At 40.2% G+C, this 20000-nt stretch overlaps 2 protein-coding genes across 2 annotated transcripts in view; one reads left to right on the top strand and one right to left on the bottom strand.

Annotated features, from left to right (window-relative positions):
- LOC113823557 (regulator of nonsense transcripts 3B) overlaps positions 1-2500 on the top strand; it is a 6581-nt gene extending 4081 nt beyond the window's left edge. Inside the window, exons 5-7 of the mRNA XM_027376220.2 lie at positions 23-228; positions 448-886; positions 1404-2500. Coding sequence (XP_027232021.2) covers positions 23-228; positions 448-886; positions 1404-1640 — 882 coding nt within the window. The 3' untranslated portion in view covers positions 1641-2500. The remainder of the gene's footprint in view (positions 1-22; positions 229-447; positions 887-1403) is intronic.
- A 4231-nt stretch (positions 2501-6731) lies between these two features.
- Positions 6732-17417, bottom strand: LOC113823567 (mucin-17). Its single transcript, XM_070116472.1, has one exon. It carries the CDS (start codon positions 17415-17417, stop codon positions 6732-6734), a length of 10686 nt encoding a protein of 3561 aa, XP_069972573.1.
- Between the last annotated feature and the right edge of the window lie 2583 nt (positions 17418-20000).

Raw genomic sequence — 20000 nt, 5'->3', positions numbered from 1 at the left:
TTGCTTATCCTCCGTGGAACAGGTACTGAGACCAGAAAGATTAAAGGATGAACATGCGCCGGAGGGGAAACAAGAGAAATCACGCACGGAACGAGATAAAGAAAGGGCAGAGAGGGAAAAGGAGAAGCAGAGAAGAAGGGACGAAGATAGACAAAGACAGAGGGAAAGAGAAAGAGAGAAGAGAGAGAAGGAGAGGATGTTGAGGAAAGAGAGGGAAAGAGAAGAGAGGTAAGTGGTTTTTATGCCGGAATTAGTGTTGTAGGATTTTGATGATTTTTTTCATAATAAGTGGATATTGTTCCTTTGTTATTTGATGAATTAGAATTAGAGAATGTAACTACTTCTATCTTATTTGGCCAGTAGTGAATGACACACTTCCCATCATCTTCCTATTGTTCTATTCCATTCATTATGTATTATACACACTCATTTCTCCCATACAACTAGAATAAGGAGGCAGGAAGAAAGAATGAAATTGAAAGAAGAAGAAACGGGCAGGCATAAAGAAGACGGGAAGGATGACTGGACGGAAGACAAGCCACATGTAAGCAAGACTGAGGGAACAAGGTCCAAACGCTACAGCGAAGGAAGAAGAAAAGAAGAGAGAGAGAGGGAGAGGAAGTTCAAAGAGCAGAACGACAGGGAGAAGAAAGCAAAAGATAACGCCGACACTGAAGTTAAGAGTCAAGCAGATGAGAAGGATGGTAAGAAGGTGGTTGTTGCAACCAAAGGTCAGGAAGAGCAGGTGCAATCCTCAGAAAAATGTGAAGAGAAAAAAGTTGCAAAGATGGTGGATAAACAAGAGGACGTTGAGCGACAGGTAGAAAAGCAGCCACGCAAAAGAAGGGAGAAGGACCCCAGGGTTGAGAGAAGGATAAGAAATAAGGTAATAAACACTCTAAAATAATAAGGTAATAAACGCTCTCAGACAGTAAGGTAATACGTAATAAGGTAATGATAAGAAGATGAGGTAATAATTGCTCAGTATTGTGGTTAAAGATATGTGTACTTGTAGCAGGTAGCAGATAAGGGTAGTCTTATTTGCAATAAAAGTTTGCAATGGCTGCTGGATTCCTAAGGCAAATACGTTTATATCTAAACTCACAAGTGATCTATTTGCAGAGAGAAATATCTCTTTAGTTCCCAAGAAAAGATATTGGTATGTGGTTTTGCTGTGAATTGTTACGTCTACTCACTGAGAGAAGACATAACATGTTACAAGTTCTGTGCATATTTAAAATCTTTAATTTTCTGTTGCTGTCTGAAGACTTACAAGATATGAAGGAGTCATTCATGTACATTGCATGAAAAGAAGATGTAAAGGTGTTTTCCAGAGACTTCACCAGTTACTTTTGCATAGCTATATGGAAAGTATCGTTTTGTACTGCATTTCTTATTTACAGGATCGACCAGCCATGGCACTATATAGGCCTGGGCAATCGCGATTGAGCTCAGGCCACTCAAGATCTGAGAAGGAGGATGGAGGCGACACTTGTTCTTCTAGTCCAAGCCCAGTCATGCTGCAAGGAGATTCAAATGTGTTCTTTGGCCAAGGAAGCAAGGACGTACCTGAGGAGCCAAGAATACAAGAGGAATTGAATGTGGTGAAGAATGAGGTCAATGGGGAGTCAAATTCTTAATGTCCTGGGACTTTGTAGGACAGTAGCGATTTGCATTGGTGTAGCATCCTGGGCATCATGTATTGAGTTCAAGAGTAGGCTCTTTTCAGTGTACTTCAAGTAATTTGTGGTGAATAGATACATTGGTTCAACGGTAGCACATTTTTGTTGTATTGTTTTAAATCTCATATTTGTGCAATTTCTATCATTCTTTAGGCTTTGTCTATTTTGGAATAGCTATTTGAATATTTTATCCTTGAGAGAAAGTGAAAGAATCCAGACTGGGATATTGCAGTTACAGGAAACTGATTACTAAATGGGCCGAGAGACTCGAAAGTTAAAATTTATATTCCACTACATTTACTTAGATTGACTTTTACTGTATAACAGTAGAAGAAAGTATTTGGTTTGGTGTCGGAAGGTAATGTGTGTGAATTAGTATTCCATGAAGTGAAAGTAACAAGAACATTTTTAGTCTTGTTATTATTTATGGTATTTAACAAGGTGTACAATGGCATTCAACATGTAATTTATTGGTCAGTTGAGGCAAAAGATTTGTCCAACAGTGATGTATTTTAAACAGCTTATATTGACGGAGTTACTTTGTAACAAGTGACGTAATCGTTAGTGGTTAATATTTATTTTGTTTTATATTTAACCTAATTGATATTATTCATTGCTTGAATGTAGTTCTGATAGTTCAGAAAATCTGGGTATCACCACCCGGGCAAAGCACAGAAACTTTCTAGCTCAAAAAATGCATTTTCCTTCATGACTTTTGTCTTGGCCTCGGGAAAGACACGTTTGTTCGGCGCGTAGTAAAGGAAACAAGATTTTGTTATTTTATGCATTGTAACATAATTGCCTTTCACACAGTGTATTGCCATAGCCGTGTTTATGAAAACTGCACTTCCTGTTTTGAGATCATGGTTATTTTATCTATTTATATATTTTTAAAAATTTATTTACTTTTTTGCCATTCTTGACACTATCTATACATTTCTCCATTTGGTAAGGGTGGACCATATAAAGAAGAAGAGGAAGAAGTAGATGAAGAAAGGGAAGAAGAGGAAGAAGGAGAGGAAGAAGAAGAAGGAGAAAAGAAAAATAATTCAAAGGTGAAGAAGAGGAAGAGAAACAAGGAACAAAAATCTTAATTTGGTACAAAAAAGAAAAGAAAAGAAAGAAAGAAAAAAATCGCAGTTATTCCTTTGTTGCGAACGTAATGTAAGAGAATACCAACAGTCCATGATTAATACATGTCAGTCTGAGTGGAAAGTCTCTGTCCAAATGCAGTGTAAGTAGCGATGGAAAATAATGTGTAATAAGGCATTAGATTTTCTGTTGTGTGGTGTAAGCGCTGATGGTGTTTTTTTTAATTGGTTTTTGATTGCTCCTTTTTTTTGTGAGCTTTATTTATTTATTTATTTTATTTTATTTATTTTTTCTTTGACAACTTTTTCTTCTCTTTGTTATTCTTTTTTGTTCTCTTTTCCTTTTTTTTATTTTTCTTTCTCTTTCTTTTTAATCTCCCTCCATCCTTTCTTCCTTCCTTATTCTCTGTCTTTCATTCTCTTTCTCGTTTCTCCATTCTTTTTTTATATGGTTGCTTTTTTTTGCAGCAATGTACTATTCCAATAGATTTTATCTTGAACAAAATTGGATTTGTGAACTTAAATTTTCTTTGTTCTCTCTCTCTTTCTTGTTTATGCTATAAGTAGAGCACAAACGTAGATCGATTTGTACTCTATACTTCCTATGGAAAGATTTAAAGTGTCTTCTTTTATACAATTAGTAATATAATGGTTGCTGTGGCAGAAATGTTATGTTGCGTCTCATTCTTATTTATCTCTTAATATCTTATGTTTTATGATGATTATCAATATGTTTATATATATAATTACAATGTTTATGTTTTGTCACATTTCCTACCATTTGTCTCAAGTTTTAAGCAGTATTAGGTGCATAGAAAGAGTACCATTTTATTAAATTCTCGTCTGTTTTATATTTAAAAACATACATTCAAATATAGGTTATGTCTGTTTGTAAGTTTTTTTTTTATTCATAGATTATGCTGATTGAGTGGTGGCCATTTATACTGGTCTCTACTGATATTAAAAATATTTTACATAACTAGACTGCGACTTTTTTTTTTTTTTTTTTTTGAAAGGTGAAGCACATGGTCAAGGAATGCAGCAGAATAGAGTAAAATATACGAGGAACAGAGATGAATGTTAGGACCTAGTCATGAAAGTAACCTCTTAGAAAAGGCACAAAGCAGAATGGTGAATGACTCCGCAAAGCCAGGGACATGTTCCTATGCTACATGCAAAATTAAATACTGAAGCAAGAATATATATATATATATATATATATATATATATATATATATATATATATATATATATATATATATATATAATATATATATATATTATATATATATATATATATATATATATATATATATATATATATATATATATATATATATATATATATATATATTTATATATTATATATATTATATATTATATATTATATACTATATCTATATCTACCTATCTATCTATCTATTTTTCTATCTCTATCTATCTATCTTTCTATCTTTTTATCTTTCTACCTATCTAGCTATCTATCTATCTATGTATATAATATATATATATATATATATATATATATATATATATATATATATAGTATATATAGTATGTCTATATACATATATATGAATAAATGTATACATAAATATATATATATATATATATATATATATATATATATATATGAATAAATGTATACATAAATATATATATATATATATATATATATATATATATATATGTATTTATGTATACATTTATTTATTCATCCTTCCAGAGTTAAGAAATCATGTCGCCTGTGACGCTTTCCCATTTTTCTTTATGAGTCAATTGTATAGTTATTCTTTCTCCTATATACCTTTTTTTGCACTTATCATAATGAATTCTGCTTATTCTTGAATATATTTTAGTTCATCTCTTTGGATTTGAAATTGTGTTTGATGCATTAATGTCAGTTGTGGAATGTTTTATTTATTTATTTATTTGTTCAGAGTATGTTGATTTTTAAAATCCAGTTGTCTGCAGATATAGTAGGATTTTTGTTGTTGTTGTAGGAGAAATAGATTGATAATATTTATTGATATTACTATTAATAGATGAGTTATATATATTTTAACCAGTTTTATGCATATTTTCAATATTTTGATATCGAAGCCTTTTACCTAAGAGCACCGGTTCTTAACCTGGGGTCCATGAGGATCAGATCAAGATTAACATTTATATTTGCAGTACTTTTTGGATAAAAAGGATTTTTTCTTCTACTTTTTTTTCTTTTTTTTTCTTTTTGATTGATTACTTTAAAGGTTGATTGTATTTTGTGTATTTCATATAAGTATGAGAAACAAATGTCAATAAAGTACATTATACAACTTGCATGCAGACTTGTCTTGATGTGAATACTTCTGGGGAAAGGGGTCCATAGTGTTCTTCAAATTCTTAAAGGGGTCCGTGACTCTAAAAATGGTATGTACCTCTGCTCTAGAGCGTTGCAGAATGGTAATCGGGATGAGTTTCAGAGCCCTCTCTACCCCTGGTTATGTGGGCTGTATTGTAGAATATAGATTAAAACAAATGTTTTTTTTATGCCATGTCCATTTATGACACGTGTGGACAAATGACCGTTCCAGATTGTTGATTTATATTAATGTACATATCCTGTGCAGCTTTTATATGTTTTATGTATGATGGTATAAGAATTTTAATGTTCAGCTTCATAGGAGCTGCTGTTCTGTGCGTTTTCTTGTTATACTTTGTTTATATTGTCGTTTTCATAGGTATGAGTTCCGTCAGTGTGATATTTTGTTGTTTTTTCTGTTTATACCTTATTAATCTTTATTTTTTTTCTTTGTGTGTGGACGTATTTTACTTGCTTGCTCATATGTAAAGTAGAGGTACTTTTCTCTTAGTACTTCCATAATGTCTGTGATTGATAAAAAAATATGTTTTTTGTTCACTTTTGGTTTTGAAGCCTGTTTGCTTAAAAAAATATAATAAATGAAAAAAAAGGAAAAATATGTACATGTTTGTCACAAAATTGGTCTTGTGTAACTTCTGACACAACCAATAAAAACTTTAAAGATTGCGGAATTTCTCTTCAAAACCTTTCATTTGCATTAAAGTTTTTTATTTAATATAAATTTTATAAACAACATTTTGCTTTCCCCTTTTTTCTTTTTTCTTTTTTTTTGCAGAGTCATACACCTGTAATCTCACAATTATTTGTGTGTAGTATTTTGCAAACATATCATTACCTTTGGAATTTGATTTGGTGACTAATATCAATATTTACAAATTCCTTTTTATGTAGATATTTTTTTATGCATCTAAGTGCTCTCCAGGTAGATCAACATTATTTTATAGAATAAAATTTTGACTTTTTACAAATGAGCTGAAGATAAAAGGATATGATAGTAATAGAATAAACTACTAAATTTTGTATTAATGCTAATGTTTGTCTTCAAAATATAACATGAAAAAACAATGTGATACTAAAGATTAGATAACGGGTGGATATCCATATATAGGACTGTTGTACAGTTTCTATCTTCTTGAGAACAGGCATTTTAATTTGCTTTTTTATATATCTTTTTAATTCTGGCCAACTGTTTACTTCATGGTTTCTGAACTCAAATATCAGCTTTATGTGTTCAAGGAAACATCAATGTTATAACAAAACTTTAATATATTCTTAAAACAATAACAATGTAACATGTACAGAAAATAAGTAAGTCACTAATATGTCTATTTTCTAGTGTGTAAATGTAGTAATTACAATAGTTTCATTCTGACATATTCTGTTTTTCTTCAATATTGCACTACCATGAATATAACATAATATTTACTGTTGGAAAGTACCTTAACAGTATTAAAGCTCCATCAAAGTTAACTTCAGTACTGTGGGACAGTTTTGCAGTTGAAAATAAATAATGGATTTGTCTCTACCTCTCTTATATTAAGACTTATATAGTATGGCTAAAACTACAGGTGACTGCACATCCCTTAAACCTGTCTAATGATGTCTAGAGGTAGGAGGAGATCTCTTGCTGCGAGATGTTGCTGACACACGGGGATCTGTGTGACTGTGGCTATTGTACCAATAATAAGGTGTGGTTGCAGTGGGCCCAGACTGTGTAACTGTATTCCCTAGGTTCTTAGCCGAGTCAGTGACTGGCGTCTCTGAAGTGTCTGAACCCACTCTGCTGTACACATAGTTTACTACACTAGGACTGAATAGATAGTTGTCTGGAATCCACGTGTTTTTGATTGGGAGGGGCGTGGATGGATTTCGGTTGGAGGTCCATACCCAGCGTTCCGTTTCACTGTCTTTCCCGTACTCGGTGTGTTTAGGCCTATTCTGGGCATAGGTGCTACCTGCATAATGGCTTCCTCCTTGACTAACAGATCCAGGAGCAAAATTATTGGTAGTATAAGTTAGAGGCCTGTTTTTGATATATTCGTGTTCTCTACCTCTAATAGGTACACTGCTGAAACGATTCCTCCATACCCATTTCTCCCTTTCCTCATCGTTCTGTGTTTGACCCTGAGATTCGGAGTATGTGCCCGGATTTTGCTGTTGACTGGGATTATCATAAACTGAAATTGGTCTTGTATAATGTCCTTGGCCGGGAGTTGTAATGGCTCCCACACTTGGTTGGTTGTTATAGTTTCCATATCCAAAGTTTGCTGGTCGAGTTGGACCTCCCAGAAATGAAGCTAAACTAGGTTGCTTGCTGAAACCCTTTACTGAAGTAGGCCTGGAGGTCTGAGTCTGAAATGGTAGACCGAATGTTGGTCTCCATATTCCTGGCTTGGGTGTTGGTCCTCCCTGCACCTTCAAGGTAGATGGAACTTTCTTTGTAGTTATTGGAGAGTTTGTTGGTTTAACAATAGGTACGAAGACCGTCTTTGTTGTTGTTTCTGTGACTTTTAGTACAGCTGGGGTTGGGGAGAGTATGTTTGTGTTTAACTGATTTTGAACACCAAAACCTGTGAATCCTACAGAAGGAACTGGAAGAACTGGTGTTCCACCTGCTTGGGCTGGCAGTTTATCTCTAGTATCGATTTCTTTCCTTATTGCATCAAGTTGATCTTGGAATAAGGATATAAAATCCTGCTTTTTGTCTTTACCATTGTCTTCTATGGAGGCCAGTTCCACCGAACTGTCTAACAATATAATTGGTTCCTCAGAAGATGAAAAATCAACTGATAATTCTGCATTGTGGGTCAAATCTCCGGTATCATTACAACCGCTGTCCCCTTGTGTTCCCTTTGCTGAAGTTGGGGCATCAGTATTCTCGTCAGACTCACCCAAGAGAAGTACCTCCACGGGAGTCTGTGAGGAAATATCTGATGGTTCAACCCTTCCAGGAATGTTCAATAATGGCACTGTATCTTCCACTGCAGACTCATTGATAAGTATGTCAGTGTCGTTGGATAGAAAATCTAATAAAGTATCGTTTCCTTGTCGAAACGAGACATCTGCTTCTTCTGTCTGTGAATTCAAGACATCAGTGCTGCTGTCCTGTGTGGCTGTCTGCACCCGATCATTACTAATTTCTGTGATATTTTGAGCACTATTTTGCAACATATCATCAATATTTTCTGCAACGGACTGAGGGTTGTCCTGTATCTGATCGTCAGTATTTTCTCCTGTGGTAATCTGAGTATTGTTCTGCAACGAATCATTAATATTTTCTTCTGTATTGGATTGTGTATTATTAATCTCTCCAAGGGTGACCGTAAAGCCAAAAGCACCTTCAGGAAGCTCTAGAAATGGAAGCTGAGACGCAAGGTTTGGTCTCTGGTTCACGTCATCTTTTGTATCAATTTGCTCATCTGTGATATTCAGCGGCCCCCCTGTATCAAGAGACGTGGCATCATTTATTTGAACCCCTGACGATTCCTGTCTTTCTGCCTGATCGTTCGTGAAAGGGACACCTGCAGTCGGACTAGTACCTGCGGCTTGTCTTGTCCCATTGTCATTTCCCGTGCTCTGTAGTTGGGTGTCCTCGGAGGCCTGTTGGCTTTCATCACCTGTGACCTGTTGGTTGGCATTAGGATTTCCATTCTGCGTAGAGACTTGGGGAAAAGCTAAATTGCCACTTGGAGGTTGTTCGACTTCTTCAATACCTTGTATGTCCGTGTTTGTTTGGCTTTCGTCACTAGACCCTTGCAAGTTTTGGTCTTGTTGGCCCTCACCTCCAAACACAATATTTTGGTTCCCTGGTGTACCCACATTGAGGATGGCATCAATCACATCAGGCACAACAGTAGTGATGTCGTTACTAAATGAAGGAACAGCATTATCATTGCTAAATGAAGCATCATCGTTACTAAATGAAGGAACAGCATTATCATTGCTGTCTGGGAAAATGAGATCTGGAGGTAGAGACACTGTTGTAGTATCGAACACAGGTACAGACGGTGTAGTTTCGAAAGCAGGTGAAAATTCTGTTATCGTTTCGAAAACAGGCGAAGACACTGTTGTAGTTTCGAAATCAGGTGAGGATGTAGTTTCGAAAACTGGCACAGTTGTTGTGGTTTCGAGAACGCCACTCGCATTATCGTTTGAAATATTTCCATCATTCTCATCATTAGAAATAGGATTCTCAGTGGGAATGGCATTGAAAGGACCTTCCCTGGTGAGATCAGTACCTCCCACGTCAAAGGAAGCTATAATAGGGTCTTCGGTAACGGGAATGCTGTAAGTTGGAGTAAAGTTATTATCTTCTGGTATGAAATTATTCTTTTTATATATGAAACTGCTGTCTATCGGCGTGGTAACACTAAGTTCAGTGGTAAATGCATTGCCAGGAGTGAATACATTGCCTTGAGATGTGAAAATGTTGCTTTCTGGTGTGAATCTGCTAGCAAGAGAAGTAAAAATATTACTCTCAGGTGTAACCCGCTTCGTCTGGGATGTGAAAATATTGTCATCAGGCGTCAAACCGTTACTGTCTGACTGAAATCCTGAAGTAGGCGCCGCAGTAAAAACAAGAATGTCCACGGGGACATTCGTGAACCGAGGATCATCAACTCCACCTGAAGTATCGGTACCAAGAGCGTCTAATCCATTGGCAGAATTACCATCAGCGCTCTCGGAAAAGCTACTCCTGTTGGTATTAGCCTCAGAACCAATAGGGGTAATGGAGGACGAACTGACCGGTACCTCGGTCACGGAAGGTAAGGGTATTCCGCCTGGAGCGATATCCCCTGTAGTGTAATCGTAATCTAGTGGAATATTCCCTGAAGGACCTAGTCCACCCTCTCCTACCTCGCCACCAATAATTGCATCGAGTATTCCCTGGTCATAGCGTACATTTTCACCATCAGGGACATCCGAGTTGAAGCCAAAGTCCTCCCTGTTTCGGGAAAGGACTGTTTCTAAAGTATCTAAAATGGATGTATTTGCTCCTTGACCTGTGGTAGGAAAATCAGGACGTTGAGTAGCAGCTTCACTGAGATCGGCTTCTCCATTAACTCTTAGTCCACCGAAGTCGGCATCTAGGCTACCAAAAGTATCTCCGGGACCTGTTTCAGTATTGTCGTCAACAACCAGAGGATTTATCGTAGGTAACCCCGTAGAATTGTTAATGCTTTCCAACTGCACATCGTAATCAGGGTAAACTGAATCAAAAGTTGTGTCTGAAGCATAATCCTGGTTACCACCGTTGATGTAATCGGGAACGGAACTGTCTTGGTAGTCGTAACTCACTCCTCCCACTTCATCATAGGCGTAATCAGGTGTGGAAGTGGGTTCTGTTGTAGATGTACCTTCCTCAGCCAACTCTGGGACAGCAGGTGCTCGATTTCCTATGTTATCTGCAGGTGTTGTATCCTGTGGCGTTTGGTTTGGGCTGTAGGCATTTCCGTCTTGCCCAGGTACACCAGTGGGGAAGTTGGCCAAGGCAAAATCGTAGGGATTTGCACCAAGGTTAAATTGTGGGTATTGTCCTTGATAAAAGTACCCGTATTGTTCTGGACTTCTTACTCCAGCGATGGTAGGGCGTGGTGAATTGCTATTGGGTGCTGGGTAACTACCAGTTGCTAAGGGGTTGAAGAACACCTGAGGGTCCTGGGCTGTGGGGAAATACTTTGCATAATACTCAGCTAGTGTCAGGCCTTGTAAATCTTCAGGAAGGAGTGTAGGTGGGGATGCCACACCTAACGTATTGCTCTCCGCAAGTGGGAAATCCTCATAGTCTTCGTCAACCAGATTGGAGGAATTCGTCTGAGCATCGTCTATCTTTTTTTCTGTCCTCTCTCCCGAATCACCTTCTTTTCGCGGTTCACGGAGACCAAAACCTCCAGAGTAGGGTGCCAGCCAATTCAAGGTTGCTGGGTCTGTGGAGAGCCCATAAAAGGCACCTCTTACTGGATGCTCAAGTGGGTCCTCCGTGTCGCCCGACGAAGGAACGGGTCCCATCCTCTCCTCTGCAGGATCTATGGTAGGGGCTCGACGGCGGACAGCGCTGTGTGGTTTTATTGTCCTGTCAGCTCTAAGTTCTTCAGCAAAGTCCAAGAATTCCCTCCCTTGTGTAAAGATGTCTGCTGTAGTTTCAGCTGATGGTCTAGTGTCAGTGGGGAACTTTAATTCAGTTGGCCGGGGAATGAGGATAATATACTCCCCGTCGTCAGGGAGAATTGGACTCTTGTTAGAGAAGAGAAGAAGGAATTCTTCTGCACCAACTCGACTGCCACCCGAGTATTCCTTTTCATTCTCATTCTTACCGTTATTGTTTTTGTCTTCCTCGGAATCTTGGGGCTGCTTTGGCGACTTCTCCATCATTGCCTGTAGGGAGGCAATAAGGTGCGGCATCTTGGCATTCGTCCCTGTTCCCTTGAGTGCGTTTCGTGATGAATTTTCAACTTCTGGTACATCTGTTTCACTAACGGACTTTGGAGTTGGAAGTCTGGTGACCGACTGCTTGTGCTGTCTGATAAGTGGAGGTGAGGAATAGTTGCCGACATCGTGTTTTGTAAGTATGAAGTACGAAGGGTTAATTGTATTGCGAATTGCTTCCGCCAGGTTTGCAAAGAGCCTTGTTGAATTAAGAAGAGAGGGATCTAAAGGATAACTCCTGGTTGTGGTGTCTTGGCGGGGTCCGAGGTTCTTTAGATTGTGCAAGTCCTGCAACACCTTGCTGTCCACCACCAATCCGGAACCTACAGCGAAATCGTTTGAGCCTTTAGTAGTTGTAGGATTCAAAGTAGATGTTTCTCCATTACTGAGTCCAAAGAAATTCATGAAATCATTAAAAGCTTCAGTTTGCAAAGAAGGTGTTGCTGGAGTGGGTCTAGTGGCTGGTCTTTTAATTGGGTCAGTCCCAGGAACTGCTGTGGGGGGTCGAGGTGTCAGAACTGAGAGAGGTGGCCGAGTAACTACATTACCAATGGTATTAGTTTTATCTTCGACTTGGGTAACTTCTGGTAAATTATTTCCAGGTAAGTTCGGAATTAGTGGCTTGTCCTTCCCAGGTGAGATTGGAATCAAGAGCGTATTTTCTAGACCTTGCACCGGCGGCAATGTTGGCAAGCCAGAAGGCGGTAATGTCGTTTGTGACAGAGGTCCTAAAAATCCTGTGAGAATCTGCACACCCTGGGATGGAGGAATTGGCACTCTCTGAGACGGCGATTGTGTTGGCACAGCAGAAGGCGGACGTGCACCTTCGACTGGAACAAGAGGAGACAGTGGAACTCCCTCTGTTGGGAAAGCAGAAGGTAACTGTATACCCTGTGTTGAAGCAATAGAGGGTAGTTGTTTACTTTGTACTGGTACAGCAGGAGACTGGTTTTGTGCTGGAACAAGAGAAGGTAGTTGTATCCCCTGTGAAGAAACAGTAGGTGATTGTATGCCCTTCGTTGGATGCCTAAATGTTTGTGGTGTAAATTGTGTTGAAACAGCTGATGGTCGTTGCCCAACTGGAACAACTGAAGGGAGTTGTACACCCTGTGTTGAAACAAGAGAAGGCAGCTGTACACCCACAGCTGATGGCAGCTGTACACCCTGTGTTGGTACAGTTGAAGGCAACTGTACACCCTGTGTTGGCACAGCTGATGGCAGCTGTACACCCTGTGTTGGTACAGCTGAAGGCAACTGTACACCCTGTGTTGGCACAGCTGATGGCAGCTGTACACCCTGTGTTGGTACAGCTGAAGGCAACTGTGCACCCTGTGTTGGCACAGCTGAAGGCAACTGTACACCCTGTGTTGGCACAGCTGATGGCAGCTGAACACCCTGTATTGGTACAGCTGAAGGCAACTGTACACCCTTTGTTGGTATAGCTGAAGGCAACTGTACACCCTGTGTTGGCACAGCTGATGGCAGCTGAACACCCTGTATTGGTACAGCTGAAGGCAACTGTACACCCTTTGTGGGCACAGCTGAAGGGAACTGTACACCCTGTGTTGGCACAGCTGAAGGCAACTGTACACCCTTTGTTGGCACAGCTGAAGGCAACTGTACACCCTTTGTTGGCACAGCTGATGGCAGCTGTACACCCAGTGTTGGTACAGCTGAAGGCAACTGTACACCCTGTGTTGGCACAGCTGATGGCAGCTGTACACCCAGTGTTGGTACAACTGAAGGCAGCTGTACACCCAGTGTTGGCACAGCTGACGGCAGCTGTACACCCTGTGTTGGTACTGCTGAAGGCAGCTGTACACCCAGTGTTGGTATAGCTGACGGCAACTGTATACCCTGTGTTGGTACAGCTGATGGCAGCTGTACATCCTGCGTTGGTACAGCTGACGGCAGCTGTACACCCTGTATTGGTACAGCTGACGGCAGCTGTACACCCTGTGTTGACACAGGTGAAGGCAGCTGTACACCCTGTGTTGGTACAGCTGACGGCAGCTGTACACCTTGTGTTGGCACAGCTGAAGGCAGCTGTACACCCTGTGTTGGCACAGCTGAAGGCAGCGGTACACCTTGTGTTGGAACAGCTGAAGGAAGCTGTACACCCTGTGTTGGTACTGCTGAAGGCAGCGGTACACCCTGTGTTGGCACAGCTGAAGGCAGCTGTACACCCTGTGTTGGTACAGCTGACGGCAGCTGTACACTCTGTGTTGGTGCAGCTGCAGGCAGCAGTACACCCTGTATTGGAACAACTGAAGGTAGTCGGGCAGGTATTGCAGAAGGCAGCTGTACACCCTGTGTTGGAACAGCTGACGGCAGCTGTACACCCTGTGTTGGTACAGCTGAAGGCAGCTGTACACCCTGTATTGGAACAACTGAAGGTAGTCGTGCGGGTATTGCAGAAGGCAGCTGTACACCCTGTGTTGGTATAACTAATGGTCGTTGTCCACCTTGCGTTGGAACAGCCGGAGGCAGCTGTCCATTCTGTGTTTGAACAGATGAAGGTTGCTGGACATTTTGTGGTGGAAAACCTGACGTTAATTGTGCATTTTGCGTTGTGAGGGTTGAAGGCTGCTGTAGTCCCTGTGTGCCATTAGCTATAGATAACGGTATGCCTTGTGTTGGAACAACAGAAAGCTGCGGGATTCCCTGTGTTGGAACAGCTGAAGGCAGTCGTGCATTCTGAGATGGAACATTCAGTGAAGGAATTGTTGCAGGTCTCTGTACGTCTTGTGTTGGCACAATGGAAGATAATGGAATCCCCTGTGTCGGAATAGCTGATGGAAGTGGGGCGTTCTGTGTTGGAAAAGCAGCAGGCAGTTGTGCAGCCTGTGTTGGAACAGCTGATGGCTTTGAAACATTTGGCATTGGGTTCACAGATATGAGTTCATTCTGCACTGAAACGGCAGGTATAGATGGTACGTTATTTAAGGCGATTTCAGATAGTCCCGGTATGTTTTGCTCTGGAAGTGTGGGTGTTGCTGGAACTGTGTGTGGTTTGGCTGATTCACTCTCTTTGGGTGAGTTTTGTGGCTGGATTGGGGAAGCTATTGGTGCATTCTTTACCGGCACTACAGAACCTAAAGCTTCACGAAGTGCTCCAGATTCCTCAAAAGCGAGTAAGGTATTTTGTGCTGGGCCTGTAGACGCCACTGGTACGGCTTGATCTGATGTTCCAGGAGATTGCAAAGCATCGGTCGCTTGGCTCACTGTTGGCAAAGAATCATTTGGGAGAGGAACTTGTACTGGAGAGGCAAAGGTTGATGGAGGTAAAGGAGGTATATTTTGTTGCGGGTTTACGGTAAGGATTGGATTGTTTTGTACTGGAACTGCAGGGGCTGTTTCACTTTGCACTGGGGGAGAGTTACCTTGTACTTGGATTGCAGAAGGTACAACTTGGGTTTGGAATGAAGTGTCATTATTATTTTGACTAGTTGTCAATGAATTTACTGCTGATTGGCTTATCCCAGTGACTGACCCATCATCTGCTTTGTCATCTTCGTTCGTTTGAGGAGTAGGTGGAGTAGATGTCTCAAATGAAATAGATGGTGGTGTCTGAATTTCTATACTGTTCGTAACACCAACTGGAGGATTCGGCGAAGGACTTATTTCCAGTACTGTGTCATCCTGGAACCGAATCCTAGGGGTGGTTACAACAGGGATTTGTGGGGATGACTGAAACCCAGGTACGAATGTTGTTGGAGTTGGATTATAGCCAAATGGTAGGATTCCCTGCTGTTGAAAACCAAGAGGATTAAATGGAAAGCCTTGAGTTTGGTTTCCGTTCACACCCTGTGCTGGGAATCCTGTAGGAAAAGGAATATTCTGGGGAAAGAATTGTTGTGGGAAGCCAGCACCGGTTTGTGATCCACGAGTAGGCGATGTGGGTGAGATAGAGTAAGCCCAGGGATTGAAAAGGGGTCCTGTTGGTGGCAGGGACGGTCGACCAGAAGTTGCTGCCTGGATTCCACCTTGCAGCTGTGGAGGGACAGAGTTTGGATTTCCTGGAAATTGTCCAGTCGAACCAATATTATAATCCGTATCATAATCATAGAAGTAGTCGTAGTCTGGTGTTTGTGCTCTATAGAGTGCATTGATATAATCAAGAAAACCTGGATCATAGAAATCTGAAAACTGCGAATTTGCTTGTAACTGTGGTAGATTCTGTTGGGATGGCTGAGGCTGACTATTGACAGGAGTAGATGCAGGGATTCCTGTGTCTACATTCTGTGTAACAGGTTCTGCAGGTATTCCCAAATTTTGCTGGACATTGCTACCAACTGCTTCCACTGGTGCTTCACTCGTTCGCTGTGGTTCAAAGGCTAAAACTGCTTCATTAAAGGTACTTGGATCTACATTTTTTAGCGCTTCGAAAATTTGCTGGTTCCCATTCGGAAAACCTGGCTCGTCAAGTATAGAATAGTAAGGTAGTCTTAAACCTTCATATAAACTTGCATCAATATCTCTCAGGTCTGTTGGTGTTGGCTGCGGCTGTACAAATCCATTGCCATTGGGTTTGGCGGCTGACACGTCCCTCTCACTCCCCTCGAACTGGAATACTTCATCAACGTCCTGGGGGAAGAAAGTTATTCCTGGTTTCTCTGCAGAAGATAAAAGGGGCGACGAATCCTCATGACTGCGAATGGGTATTTCTGCATTACCTAAAGTACTCTCTTGGTTTTCCTCACTGGATGATGCTTTGGGACGATCTTCTGTTGATGTTTCTGTGTCCAGACCTTCCTCCGGTCTTATCTCTCCGCTTTGCTCTCTGCTCCCAGAGTGTTCTTCTGCGGATGCTGCAGGAAGAGACAAGCTTGCCGAATCTTCAGTGTCCCTCTGTTTTGATTCCTCTAGTTGCTGTCTGCTTTGTTCGATCTCGAAAAATATTTTCGAGTTCCACTGCTCTCTCTTAGGTTGGAACAAAGGCGTCGTAACATCTAATGGGACTTCTGGTTTAGTATGATTAGACTTTTCATTACTGGGAGGTTTATTCGTATCAGAAGATGCTTGATTTTCAGAGGTTTCTGGAATCGATGTTGGTGTCTGTGGTGTTGGCCGCGGGAGTGGTTCCCTTACATTGACAGGCTGCCTTGGTTTAATCCTTCTTGGAGGGAAGGGAAGAGGTCGCTCAGGAGGAGCAAATATTGTACCTGGGAGGACAGGGTGAGGATTATATGATGTTCGACGGGGAGGGATCTTTGAAGGATCCACTGGTCGCCTCAACTGGTCATAGAACCTCTGCTGGTCGTAGAACCGGTAAGGATCAATTGCAGGATACCCATCTGGGCCTGGAAATGGATAAAAGGCCTGTCCGTGAGGGTTAAAGAATCGCGGGGAGGTCGGAGGAATGACATTTTGAGGATATTGGTTGGGCGGGAAATGAGGACCCTGCGGCACGCCCTCTAAGCCACCAGAAGGGAGAGAAGGATGAGGGGATGAGCCGGTTATAGGAGAAGGAAAGGAAAGTGTCGGAGTACTTAGACCGTCACCTCCCGACTCGACCTGACTTTCCTGCGCAATCTGGTCAGGGTGAGGCAGCTCGGGCACTTCAGCTGGGTCGTCCGTCGCCACCGAGTTTCCAACGGAGGAAGTGGCATCCACCTGTGCTGAAGGAACCGAGGGAACTACGGAGGCGAGTCCTTCGACATCCTTAGGAGCAGGCAGGACACGCACGCCTAGGTCTTCCGGACTTGCTAGTGTGTGAAGCGTTATGGATTCTTGCGCTAGTTGGTCTGGATATGCTGGGTCCTCGACTTGACTTGCCGGGGTTTCAAGGTCACTGCTAGTAGCTGCTGTCAGGACTGCGAGTGACAGCAGGACAGAAAGCGCTGGTAGCATCTACGGAGAAGAAAAAAAAGAAAAAAATCTTTAGCATTTACCTCAGCATTAATATTTACCTGAGAATAATATAAAGTCGTTGTGGTTTGCTCTTTCCAAAGGTTATTATCACAGTCAGCTGCTCAGGATGTGAACAAATATTTATGTAACATCATGTCTTCTGCTGAATGGATATACATCAGTAAACTTTTAGCTGTATTAAGAAATGCTTTAAGTGAAACATTTTCTTTTTGAATATTCACTTTTGAAATGTTTGTTTCTGATTTGTTAATTGATATTCAACTTTTGCAGTTAAATAAACATTGAAAATAGCATCATATCAGGAACAATAGCATCTTTTATGTCTATGTCGAATGCCTTTGCAAATAAAGGATATTTTTAAGTAATCAGACGGGAATATTAATGCTATTATACACACACAAATATATGTGTGTACATTTATATGTATATATATATATAGATATATACATATATGTACACACATATATATGTATATATATAGAGAGAAAGAGATATAGATGCATGTATATATATATATATATATATATATATATATATATATATATATATATCCATATGCATATATACATATGTATATATATATACATATATGTATGCATGTTCATGTATATATATATATATATATATATTTATATATATGTGTGTGTATATATGTATGTGTGTGTGTGTGTATGTATATATACATGTGTATATATCTATATTTATATATATGTATGTATATGTGCATATATATATGTACATATGTATATACATATGCACACGCACATTTGATTTGCCGAAAATATTATTCGCTGTAAATCCTAAAAAAAATCTAATTGCAAAGGTCCTTATCAAAAAAAATAGATACTCACTTCACTTCAAAAGACAACCCTTACTTAAGCCAAACAATAAAACTTAACAAGCGTAAAAAGTACCAACTAAACAAATGAACGCGAAACCAGTGCAGAAAAAAAAGAAAAAAAAATTAACCATAGTCACACGGCAAGTAAAAACTTTTAGCCCAGCGCCATCTGTTCTTAACCCAGCGCGCGCCTTCTAACCAACATCTGTGTATTAAACTCTCACTTTCTCTCTCTTTGGCGGGGGAAATGCTGTCTCCTGCCACGAATAAGTAGCAAGGAAGTTCGTTATTTTTTTCGCAATGCCGTAATTTATGAAACGGGCCAAGAATTTCCTGGAAGATGATCTTTCGTAATTTGTGAAAGAAGTTGTGGATTTTTCTAGGCGTTTTGATGGCGGAATCTTTAATGATTTTTGGTACAGTAATAGTACTCTTGGTAATAGAAATTGGCGTAAAGGTGGCGCGTAAAGTATGCACGCTAATTTTTCATTTGTGCGAATATCTTATTTACTGGGTTATTTTTTCTTTTTTTTTAGTAAAGATTCTCTAAAGTTGTGTCTGCGTTTGTGTTTGTGAAAGAGAGAGAGAGAGAGAGAAGGAAAGGGAGAGGAAAAAGGAAAGAGAGAGAGAGAGAAGGAAAGGGAGAGGAAGAAGAAGAGAGAGAGAGAAGGAAAGGGAGAGGAAGAAGAAAAGAGAGAGAGAGAGTAAGAAGGAAAGAGAGAGAGAGAGAGAGAAGGAAAGGAAGAAGAAGAAGAGAGAGAGAGAGACAGTAAGAAGGAAAGGGAGACGAAGAAGGAAAGAGAGAGAGAGAGAGAGAAAAGGGAGAGGAAGAAGAAAAGAGAGAGAGAGAGAGGAAGAAAGAAAGGGAGACGAAGAAGAAAAAAATAATAATAAATAAATATATATATATATATATATATATATATATATATAGAGAGAGAGAGAGAGAGAGAGAGAGAGAGAGAGAGAGAGAGAGGCGGCCTCCACCACTGCCTCGCCACCTGGTCACCCACCAGTTGCGACACGCGAATCTTTATCATATAGCTCCGTCTGGTCCCGTGAGTTTTTGCACTTTCTTTTCCCTCTCCTCTTTGTCATTATTACGAAATCTAATTATTGCCTAAGAGCATGGCTTGTACTGGTTTTGGTTAATGAAGAGAAAAATATTTAATTGCTATTCAAAGTACAGGTTTCTTCCCGCCTTTTTTTCGCATCGTGGGTATACATCTTTTATATGTTCTGTTATTTTCTATCAGGCTATTATTTTCTGTTTCTTTGTCTCGTCTGTTTATGTTTTATTTTTAATCTTCATATTTTATTTCAAATTTCTTTATTTGAGTACATAAATTCTTTCTATGTCCAACCGTCCTCCATCCACCTTTTTCATTTACGAATTCTGTCACTCTCTCTTTCTCTTTCTTTTAATTTTCTATTAGTTTCGTATGTAACACTTTCTGTTTAATTTTCTTTTCTCGTTTTCCCCCTCGAATCAACTTTCACGTTCAGTCGTCGATTAAAAGACATAGCCCGGGGTTTTCTTTTAAACAAAACATTTCTAAAGATGCACCCCCTATGGAGGTGGTTTAAACTCTCTACTTTCCCGCGAATCAACAATGTCGCGGACTTGACAAGCAGCGTGTACTTGACTCGGCACGCATATCAGTTGCGGTCATTTGTCTTGACCAACAAGGGATATGTAGGAATTAATTTCTCTCTCTCTC

This window comes from Penaeus vannamei, chromosome 39, assembly GCF_042767895.1.
Source record: "Penaeus vannamei isolate JL-2024 chromosome 39, ASM4276789v1, whole genome shotgun sequence".
NCBI classification, from domain to species: Eukaryota; Metazoa; Arthropoda; class Malacostraca; order Decapoda; family Penaeidae; genus Penaeus; species Penaeus vannamei.
The sequence above is the reverse complement of the archived record's forward strand: the minus strand, read 5'-3'. Positions and strand labels throughout refer to the sequence as shown.

Bases quoted from the DNA above. Each gene is read 5' to 3' on its own strand.
- LOC113823567 (XM_070116472.1), bottom strand. From the start codon at position 17,417: ATGCTACCAGCGCTTTCTGTCCTGCTGTCACTCGCAGTCCTGACAGCA.